The sequence below is a fragment of the Lolium rigidum genome, chromosome 3 (assembly GCF_022539505.1).
Source record: "Lolium rigidum isolate FL_2022 chromosome 3, APGP_CSIRO_Lrig_0.1, whole genome shotgun sequence".
Classification (NCBI taxonomy): domain Eukaryota; kingdom Viridiplantae; phylum Streptophyta; class Magnoliopsida; order Poales; family Poaceae; genus Lolium; species Lolium rigidum.
Genome location: NC_061510.1, coordinates 159,995,369 through 160,006,622, shown reverse-complemented (window position 1 = coordinate 160,006,622; position 11,254 = coordinate 159,995,369). Strand labels below are relative to the sequence as shown.

General features: G+C 47.1%; 1 protein-coding gene across 5 annotated transcripts; it reads left to right on the top strand.

The window, feature by feature from the left end:
* Positions 1–2,866, top strand: LOC124702587 (F-box/kelch-repeat protein At3g23880-like). 5 transcript variants are annotated; one of them, XM_047234745.1, is made up of 4 exons: positions 1–141; positions 232–1,266; positions 1,406–1,470; positions 2,271–2,866. In XM_047234745.1, the coding sequence occupies exons 1-3, from the start codon at positions 9–11 to the stop codon at positions 1,441–1,443; spliced, it is 1,206 nt and encodes a 401-aa protein (XP_047090701.1). In that variant the 5' UTR covers positions 1–8; the 3' UTR covers positions 1,444–1,470; positions 2,271–2,866. The 5 variants fall into 5 exon arrangements, 4 of the variants coding, with proteins under 4 accessions (XP_047090701.1, XP_047090700.1, XP_047090699.1 ...); XM_047234744.1 differs by having other exon boundaries at positions 2,267–2,866; XR_007002552.1 differs by lacking the exon at positions 232–1,266 and having other exon boundaries at positions 1,342–1,470; positions 2,267–2,866.
* The last annotated feature ends 8,388 nt before the right edge of the window (positions 2,867–11,254 follow it).

The following is an 11,254-nucleotide window of genomic DNA, read 5'->3' as shown; positions in this document are numbered from 1 at the left end:
TTGTTAACATGTCTGCAAATGTGTCTGAGAGCTCTGGCACTGGTGATGCATCTTCTTCCTCGACCACCCTCGACCCTCTCTCTTCCTCCTCTCCGGTCCGGCTACCTGCCGTTCGCCTGGCCTGCTGCCTACCTACCGTCGGTATAAGCGCCTCCTTCTCATTTTCCTCGACACCACCGAGTTGAATCCATTTTCATATTTGTGGCCTCACTAGCGCATTTGTTACTACAGCCATGGCGTCTTCTCAGCTGCTGCCCGCTGCCTCAAGCTTGGGCGACCTGCCCAGGGACGCACTTGTTGAAATCCTTCTTCGCATCCCGGCCAAAGATCTATGCCGCCTCCGCGCCGTCTGCCCGTCGTGGCGTGCCCTCACCTCCAGCCCGCTGTTCGTCGCGGAGCACAAGTCCCGCCACACAGCTCCACTCCTCGTTGTGGCCTACCGCGACCAGGACATAGCCAACGGTGTCGATGTTGTCGACTTGTCCGGCAACATAGTCAAGCGGATTCCGAGCATAGAGAGTGACATCGTTGTTGAGGACGAGTCAGGCCATGTCTTTGCCGTGTTTCCAGTCAGCCACGACAGCATCAGTGTTCTGCGCACCCGTCTTGATCGCATCTGCTTCACTAGGAAGTTGTACCCTCTGGGCCTATGGGTACTTAACCCGGCCACCGGGGTTACTCTCGTCTTGCCACAGTGTCACTCGGAGGAATTGGCGCATGATGATGAAATACGGGCGAATTATGGGCGTGGACAAGTGGAGTCATGTGCTTTGGGACAGGTTTCTTCCACCGGAGAGTACAAGGTGATCCGTATAGCTACTATTGGTGACAGACAGCTGTGCGAAGTCATCACCCTTGACGGCGCATACTGTGGAAAATGGAGAGGAAAGCAGAGTCCTCCAGCCCTAGTCTTTGCCAGTCGCGGTGAACACATGAGATGTGCCGTCGTGGATGGAGTGGTGTATTTCTTGATGGATTTTTACACCAATTATTTCAGTACAGGGGTGCTAACCATTGAACCCGGCAGCATAGCTTCGTTCAACCTTGAGACAGAGGAGTGGATGGGTACTCTGCAGGGTCCGGGACCTGTACGCACGTTTGTTGAGGACCATGAGAATTTCTGTTATGCGCATCTCAATCTACAGTTGTCATTGGCTGAACTGGATTTCTCCCTAGTGACAGTTCACAACAACCATAACATCTCTATGGACTTGTGGTTCCTGACAGATTTTGAGAATGCAATCTGGGAGAAGAAATACTATTTTCTTCCACCTATTGCTCATTTGGGTGTGCATCCTTTTCTGGTACTACATGATGGGAGGATCTTGTTTTCTCATGCAGGGGGACTTCTAAAAAGCTATGATCCAAAAACCGGAACTTACGCTGATGCATTGGAAGTGAGGGATTCCAGATCCATTGGCATATACACGGGAAGCCTGCTGAGTCTTTAGAGCTACTTTTACTGCTGAGGTGTGTCAATGATTAGTGACAATTTTACTTTTACGCTTTCAAAGTTTTTCTTGCATAGGTTCAACAATTTTATGAGAATCATTTGCATTAACCGTTCCATTATCAATATCCTGGTTAGATGTTTTGTTAGTGCGTTAATGCGAAGTCTTATGTGCTCTGTTCGGTTATAGACTCAGGATATTAAAGTTTTTTTTCAGAGCATAATACTACATGCCTACTGCAACATCCAAGGGGAAAAGTATAATTATTTTACACAAAACATAAGTGGATGAATGCATTTCCCCCTTTTATTATTATCCAGTATGGCAGTATCTTTCTGTTGTTTATTTATTTTATGGCGATATCATACAATTAATATCCAGGAGCTACTTAATATGTACTATAAGTCAGATAGTTCAACTAATCTTTCTGGCTTTCTTGCTTAGATCATCTAGTACGTAATGCCATGCACACTAGCATGTTCCCATGAAATCAATCTTAACTTCTCTTGAATAAAACACTATAGTGATCTTTACTCTTTCCCTGCTGTCTCACATGTATGTCATCCTTGCAAGTTTGACAGTAAGGAAGTTGAATGACTAAGATGTACATGTTGTCGTATCACGGTTCCAGTTATATATAGTTGTAAGGAACCTGGTTTGTTAGCACATTTGTTTACTTGTTCTTGACTTCTTGTTCCCTCTTGAATCTTCTCCCTTTTGTCACCACTTATACTGATATTTTATGCTTGTATCCTGTTGCAGTTTCGAATGTAGAAAAAAAACATACTCCTGATGAATCAATTTACTGTTCTTAGCCAGGAACCTAGGACATCGCGGACTGCTGATGGAAGATGCATATTTGAAAAGAAGTTCATGTCACTGGCCAGGGCAATTTTCAAGCTTTTGTCTTCTCCACTACTTTCATATAAAATGCAAAGGAGGGCATGGGGCCGTTCTATGATGAAGTAGAAAACTCCGAATCTCTAAAGATCGAGGCTTATCATGACAAGTGTGTGTTTGCCATTGTCATGGACTTTAGCTAGTTACTTGGGTTTTACAGAATATTGGTCTTGTGACTAGTAGTGTATTCTTTTCCCAGACCTGCTCTTATGTTGATGTCGCTTAGAACATGTTCTCCTTTTGCCCCCTATGAGGTTATGAAGCTTATTTCCAAACATATACATTATTGAAGAAACATAATGATGTAGACTATGCAGGCAGTCTGCAGTCTGCAGTCTGCAGTTTGGCAGTAAAACTCTTCCGCAGTTCCTCCATTCCAAAATGATCTTGTAGTTTTTTGGGTAGCTTTTGGGAACTGCTCGATTCATATGTAGTTGTGCTTGTGTTCACACTGGGTTAGAAGAACTTTAAGATGTTGTGTAGATTTGGGACAGTATAAGCATCTGTTGAATTAACATGTATGTCTGCTTGGTTATGTTCCTGATGACGGAACACTTCTACAGGGAATGTTTAGCAAAACCAATCAAGGAATTTAGAACTGTAAGGCCACTCCGTTGCAAATTTGGTCACTGTCTGTGATTAGAAGAAGCAAGCCAGTGAGCTTCACACTTATGTGCATTCTGTCTTTTGCTGTATCATGCTTACATATTGCTTCTCAGAAGTTGTGAAAGAAGATTAAATAAAACGGTTATCCTGGGTTGAGATCATATTTTTGAAGTTTTGTCACATGGGCATACAGGATTTTGCAAGACATAAATAATTATTTGTTAAACAAAAAAATTAGGCCATTCCTGCTAAGACTTGCTACAGCTTCTCCATAATGGTGAACTTTTTCTCCATAATGGTGAACTTTTTTTAGATAAAGGGAATATATTAATATCAGAAGATACCAATTACACTCAGCCTAATGTAAGTACGGATCCTCTGTAATAACGCAACATCCAAATGGCAGTACGGATGCACACAGCCAAGAAAGAGCAAAAGAAAACTAAGAAACAAAAGTCTAGTCTCGCTATCTCAGACCTAGCAATAGCAATACATCCACCACCAGGACAACACCTGAAATATAGACTCTTCAAAAGCGACGCCTCCAAGAAGGGAACAGTGCACCAGCACCATCGTCGCCCGATCAAAAGATTTTAGGTTTTCACCCTAAAGATAGTCCCCGCTCTCAAAAACAATGCCTCCAACAAGGTCATTGCCAGGCACAACCAGTTAAGGCTAGACCTTGGGTTTTCACCCTGAAAGGTAGGACTTTGAACTTCACCTGTGCTGCCACCCCCACTATCATACCACTGCTGCAAAGCCCAGACACCAAGCAAGCCCCTCAACATCGCGAAGACTTGAACCTCCCTTAGCTAGTATTCCAATCCGGCCTTCAAGATATTCTCTGCTTCTGACTTCATCATGGACCAAGTCACTTGATGTCAACACAGAACAGAGCTTCACGCTGCTCCCTCCAGAACCAAACGGTCGGAATAAAAGCATGGGTGCGCGTGACCGAATACCACCCGATCCAGCGAACTCCAGACAAAAGATGCACTGTTTCATTCGCCGGCGGAGCCTTCCGGAATTCATCATTCCGGCCAGATGAAGAAGGAATCAGCATCCCGAAAGTCTTCGTCTTGGCGCGTGAGAAACCCTAGGACCACCGCCTTTACATAGGCCGAGCCCCCACGCAAACGGCCATCCTCGCCGCCCGTCACACCGAAGATCCGGCAAGACGAATGACCTTGGGATGCGGGAGCCAGCAGGCTACACCGCAGCCCCCGACAGCTGTGAAACCGCAGTCCGCCCTGGGCCCAGATCAGGCCCTGGCCGCACCGCCACCGGCTGCAACCGTGGCCGCCGCCGGCAGCAACCACCGAGGACCGCCGCTGCCGTAGCACCGTCTCCGCAACCCTCCACCAACCGGTCCACCGCCCTACGCCCCTCCACGCCGCTACAGGACGGCGGGCCTAGGTGGGGGACCTAGCGAAGCCATCGCCATCCAGCGAGTAGCCGCCGCCGCCAGGCCGGGGACGCCGCCCCAACCTCTGCCAACGCTGAAGTCGTCGATGCCGCCCCAGCCGCACCGAAGAAACGCCGCTGCTCCTCCACCCCAGCACCTTCGGCGCCAGGGGCCGCCGCCAACGTGGCAGACGCCGGCGGCAACGGCGGGAGGGAGGCTGCTCGAGGGAGGGGGTGCGGTGGTCGGGCTTGGCCCCCCGGCGGCGCCCTGGGGAGCGCCACGGGAGGGAAGTTAGGGTTTCTCACAAAAAAAACCATGGGAGGGAGGTTAGGGTTTCTCATAATGGTGAACTATTGCTCAGTGGTCATGTTTTTTTTTTGCGAGATCAGTGGTCATGTTTTTTTTTTGCGAGATCAGTTGTCATGTATTGTATACCTAGATGCATAATTTGATGATATGACTTGGTACATATAACTCTACTTCCGACAGGAGACACGCCCATATGTAGATTCCTCTTCTGTTGGATGGCATTTGGTGTCCACTGCTTAAGTAGCTACCACTTTGTTCTGTTATTCTGGATCTTCCCTATCTATTTTGAAAGAAATGGCTAGATTTCAGACCATGTTAGGTGTTTGTAGCTTGGATTCTTCTACATTCTACAGTATATAGCTTGAATTTCATGTGATAACAATATTTGGATTGTTCTACAGTACCTTTGGATTATGATGCACCAGGATGACTAGCATACAAAAAGAATATTTTCTTCATGGGGTTAAAAGATGCCCGTTGTTTCTTTTTGGAAGGATGAGAACGCTATAAATCCAAGTTCCCATAATCCATATATTGTCTAACCCAACAAGTATGATAGTATTTCTCACGTAGGACAATAATGGCTACATATTATTGATGTTCTCATGTGCACTTTATCTCGGGTGCACCGTATAGCTACTACAGTTTATTTAGTACTCCTTTTGCCGTCTCTGCGATCAAGTTTGTTTGATGAACATTGCTGAAACTGGCATCATTGGAAAAAATTCTGATATATACATTAATAGCAGAGGTTTCAGGTTTTCTGTTACATTAGAGGTGCAAAATTTCTTTACAGCAATCAGTTGGAAATACCATTCCTGGTGACCGAAGACCGGCATATCAACAGAAACATGAAGCTACCGAAATGACCGGGCAGAGAGTTGTGTTCTGGTGGTTGGGATGGCATGTTTTGCAGTCTTGTTCCCTCCCTGTTCCGAACAGAAAGCTGGCGGGCTTCAGGTTCAAGGTACATTCTGTATGTCTGTCTTAAGACTTTCATGCTAACAAATGGCTTATCAATTTAAAAAATAACTGAAATTCAATTGAAAGAGGTTTGAGTTGCACAGCCGCTGTGATGCATTCAATCAGAGCCCTTGTAATGGGACATTTTGAGCTAGGGTGAGATGGCATCGTTCGCAATTTTGAGGACTGCCACTTGGCCCAAATGGAACTGTTCTGCAACCGTTAGTTAAGTGCCTTGGTCGGGTCTTGAACTCGGGACCTTTAAACCAGGGTACCATGTTGAATTGCATATGCCTGTTCACCGAAAATCATTATTTATTGGGATTCACAGGCAATAATAATATTTCAACAATGATGGCAGTTAGATTTGCAGATATTAGAGCCTGAAATCTTAATCTGTTCTGTTAAGAGGAACTATGAAGTAGATCTCTCTCCGTAATTTTGTTATAGCCACGTTACACACTTCCAATATTAGTGATATTCATTCCCCAATAAACGGTATGCTCTGCTGCATGCCTGCATGTAACATTTTTCTGTTTATGCTCATTCAGTGTCACCTCTCCCAATCAGTGGTCGCCTCTTGCTCACGTGGTGAATTGTTTCTCGTAGGGTCCTCCTGTCCTCTCCATGACCGTGTGATGCGACGTTTTACAGAGGAACTGAAGCAGCAGCAGCAGCACAGGAGGTGCCTCTCCTGTAGCCTGTTGTAGGGTTAGACACCAATGCATGGGTGTTGCTGCAAATTGCATATAGGTCTGTACATTACACCTGGTCGTCGGACCGGGACAGTGCTTGCTACTTTGAGACAGCCGGACAGCCATGTCGATCTAGGTTCCAAGATCGACGATTACTGAGAAGTGGGCGGCTGCCAAAACGGGATACATGTTTGGTTCAGGACAAGGGTCATCATTCATGACTGTCTCAGGACTGGAGATCAAATGGGCATGTCTTGCAACAGCCCCATGTACGTAAAGTTACAAAGAATAGCCTGGATGGACCTTGGCTCGCATCTGCCCAATAATTTTTGGCCCGTTTGGTTGTCTACAGGCCGTCGCGTTGTTGCATGAAACGGGTCTCAAAGCACCCCTAGAACAGCCCTGGAGGAACGTCCGGAATGGCAGTTTCTAGAGCTAGGCCCGTTGTGGCCAGAAGGCTGCACGCGTGGGGTACGGAGACGGAAACGCCGCGTCCCTTCGGGAACACGCGTCATAATTAGCCTCACCGCTCCCCTCTCCTTCTCTCACTCGCGACTTCACTCTCACCACCCTCAAACTATCACATCACCAAGAGGTTCCCCTCCCGCTGACCAATCCGCCGCACCGCCGCAAGGAGTGGTACCGGAGGAGACATCGGCGAGCAGCACCGCGACATCGGCCTGAACCTGATTGACAGTCTTCATCGAAATCTCGAGTTTGGCCGTGAACTCGACCTCCTCCTCGACCGGAACAATGGCGGTAACGACCTCTGCTTCTCACCCTCTTACTCGTTGTGCCATAATAGGCCATGCTCGGGCATTTGCGACAACATGCACATTAGATCTGCTAGGGTTTCCATTAGGATAGGGTTCGGATTGATGTTTGCAAGGTGTCATTGCCATTGCTTGCTGTTCTTGTCCAGTTCTTGCCGTTCACGGTCTCGATTTGCTTAGATCTATTACTCTAATCTCCAATCGCGGTAGATCCATATTAGACCGGGTTGTCGATTGGTGAAAATGTCATATTTTACTGTGCATGCAGAGAGGGAAGGTTTTTTTTCCTGTTGGGGTTTAGCATGTTGTGATTGTTGTGCGAAAGATTAAGCTGAGTCGCGTTAGTTTGTTCAGACGCAAGAGGAGTGGGAGGACTTGAAGAACGAAATTGCTATGCTCAAGAATCTGCAGAGAACACAAGCACAAGTGATGAGGGCTAAGAAGCAGCAATGAAAGGCAGAAAAAAAGCTTTGGAGGCTGAGAAGAGAAAGCTAGAGTATGACATATACGATCTGCTTCAACTGAACTTTACAATCAAGGATAAGCTCAAGAGGATCAGAGCTACTTGTAACGAGTGATGAATGTGTTCTAGATGTACTGTAGGAGAATTTGTAATGTGGCCTAAGTAGAATTGTAATGTACCCTAAGTACCACTCATAACGTACTCAATTTAAACTGATACTTGTGTTGTTTCTGATTAAACTAGGCCGATGATTGTAACCGGAGATCATAGTGTGAGGAGATGATTGATCAGAACCTATGGCATGACTGAACATGACTATGTCATTGGTTCTTATCAAACATCTCCTCCATATGTCCTCATTGTATGAGGCCTATGCTGCCTTGCTTTCCATGTTTGAACTTCTTCAGCTCGGCAATGGGCAATGATTCAACTATGGCACAACGAAAGGCAGGGTGCTGCCTTCAAACTTAGTCATGTGTGTCATATTACTTGCACACTAGACTTATTTTACGGACAATCCCTTTGCATGCCGTGTGATCCTAAATATGAGGTCTCGTTTTGGTTTGTCTAGTGCATTGGCCAATGATTCAACAAAGGCACAATGAAAGACAAGGTGTTGCCTTCAAACTTAGTCGTGTGCGCCATATTCTTTGCACACTAGACTTAGTTTGGGAACAGTCCCTCTGTCTGCCATGTAACCAAATGTATGAGGCCTCATTTGCGTTGACCAATGATTCAACAAAGACACGATGGAAGACTAGGTGGTGGCCTCAAACTTAGTCATGTGTGGCACAGTCATTGCACACTACACTTAGTTTGTGATCACTCCCTATGCCTACTGTGTGAGCAAATGTATGATGCCTTACTAATGTTATCAATGTCCATTTTCATCTAAACTACTTGTGAGCAGGCACACCTCTAATGGCATGTGTTCTTCTGGCAGACTGAGAAGATCATGCTTGGGTCAGCTGATGAGGTTCCCGACGAGGGACCGGCGCAGAAGCGTCGTGGAAGGCCGGCTAACGTCGGCCACTTCCATGAGGATGCAGGGCCGGACCACTTCCTCCGCATCATCTTCAAGCCCACCTTCGGCCGGCTCATGATCCCTAAAGCTTTCGTCAAGTGGTTCGGAGAAATTCCTTCCAACATCATCGTCACCACCAACACTGGATGCAACTGGAGGATGACTACGAGGAGAGAAGGCAATGACGCATTCATCGACCAGGGGTGGACGGCCTTCGCCATCGCCCATCAACTCAAGGTAGGCCATTTCCTCACCTTCAAGAAGTTGTCCTCCTTCGAGTACAGTGTGGTCATCTTCGACCACACTCGCATCGTGGTGGTGAGCAGGTGCCCGTACCATGGCAATGACACCAGGTGTGTCATCTCCGAGCATCATGTCTGAAGCTAACGTAGTACTGTCGTGTCTAGTTGTTGTTCGTGTCAAGTGTGTTGAACTATGATCCTGTCTGTCATGTCCAGAACTATGATCGTGTCTGAAAAATGGTGTATCGTGAACTTGTGTTGTCCATGATCAGTGCTAAGTTCTGTGACGTCTATGATTGTGTTCTTGCTTGTGTTGTTGATCGCTGGTAGCCTCATCACTGAAGGGAAGAGGTAAACAGCAACGGATGTTGGGTTGCAACCAAATAATAGTGGCACCGTTTTGGATTACTACAAGTCCTGAAAACCGACCTACCAAACGGGCAGAGCCTAAATTTCCACAGCTGAAAAAAAAACTTTATACATGCCACCAAACAACGAGGCTTCTCTGACCCATGACCCATCTTAACATGCAGGAAGCTTCTTTCCACTGCACCAATGGTGCACGAAATAGATACAGGCTACCAAAACAAGCCCAAAAAGTAACGTGTTCCCATAAGATCATCATTCATTATTGTGAAGACTGGAGATCAAAAGCATCTACTTATCTTGCAACAACCCATGTACGCTGCTACCTGAGGTCGCAGCATGCGGGGTAGGATATAGAGATGTTTTGTTGTGTTTGCCAGATACACTCCAACGGCTCTTCAGTCAGGGAACTGTTGGTGTGATAGAGCGTTGTCGCCCGGACACGACAATCGATCGGCTGGCTTTGGTACAAAACTGGCACTGACGACTGAGTAGGTAAAAAATTAGCAGCATCTAACATTTTGGCTTCTCACACGGACAGGGCGACTTCTTTTGGACTCCTCTTTATGCATAAACCAACTTATAGGAAATGGTGGGAAGAAACTGTGGTAGGAAAAAGAAGCTCCTAGAAGCAAGTCCCTCTTATTCTTTTGGGCTTCTATATATTTGGGAGGTGTTAAATTCTGAAATGTCTGTAATGCCCCTAGATTGGATATATGCTCAAAATAACTTATAATACCATAGACATGGTTGTTTTTAGTGAAAAAGTAGCTATAAATGAATAAAAAAATTATGGAAAGTCTAATAAAAATTATGGAAAATCATGGATATATGAGGCCCGCTCGATCCTTGCGCTATGGAAATTTATGGAAAATCATGGATATAGGCGGGGCCGCCGGCGGCGGATCGAGGTGCGGCCGGCGACGGCAGATCGAGGCGGAGCCGACTGCGAGAGGAGCGGTTGCGGCTCGACGCGGGCCGGGCCGCGAGCGGAGAGGTCGCGGCGGGGGACGCCGATGGTGGAGCGTCGGGGGCGGTGGAGCGGCGGAGCGGCGACGGGCCGGGTGCCGATTGAGCTGCCAACCCTAGCGAGTAGCGAGAGGAGAGGTCGCGTTCCGGATGGTTGTCTGGGAGAAGATGCGGTTAGTTTTCTTTTTTTCTTTTACATTTTTTCTTTTGTGGTTGAATGCGTTCGGGATGGATGTTGAGTTCGGAGTGGCATTTGCTGTAAAATGCAATCAAGGGCAGGTTGATGTACCGGTTCGGCTTCGTAAGGCCTCACCCAGTTTCTCGTTTTGCACTGCGAGCTTGCTTCTCGGTCAAAATAAGCCAGATATAAGCCGAGAGTTCTTTTGGGCTTCGACGGTTTGGCACCTAGAAGCAGCCATATAAGCCCAAAAGAAGTCGCCCTACTCCCTTTGTCGTGGTATTATGGATCAAGGGAGTACTTTTCCCCTTCTAGAAAACACCATTGAAAGGCGTATCATTTTCGTAGAAGTAGCCAAGTGGCTAGTAGATGCATTTTGGCTTAGAGCATATCTAGTAGTGCCCGTAAAAATGAAAAAAAAAACGAAAAATAATGGCCGGTTTACGAGTTCAATTTGGAAATGAACGCAGATCAGTAAGTGAAAACACGTTTGGCCCGAGAAAAATTTACAGGCCGCGCCCGAAAACCCAATTCGGCCTATAATTATGGGGGATCAATCACCGAACCGAACGAGAATCCATATCTAGGGCACGCGGAAGATTCACCCGTCCCAACTGCTCACCCTCTTCCCACTTCCGCGCTCTGCCACTCCTCGAAACCGCCACCGCCGCCGCTCGATTCGGCCGAATCCGGCGAAGCGGAGCTCCCGCGTGTTGCTCCGCATCACGCCCGCGGATGCTCCAGCACCTTCAGGGCCTGCCCCCTACCGCGCCGGCCGAATCGAAGATGAACTCAACCGCGGAGTTCGCTGACGTTGATCTCTCGGATTCGTCCTCCTGACATGGAAAAATTGTCCAAAGGCATGGCATGGAATGTACTGTGGAAAAGCAAAGATGCTACAATTGTACTT

Bases quoted from the DNA above. Each gene is read 5' to 3' on its own strand.
- LOC124702587 (XM_047234743.1), top strand. From the start codon at position 9: ATGTCTGCAAATGTGTCTGAGAGCTCTGGCACTGGTGATGCATCTTCT. The intron at 142-231 runs GTATAAGCGCCT...TTGTTACTACAG, and splicing joins CTGCTGCCTACCTACCGTCG to CCATGGCGTCTTCTCAGCTG.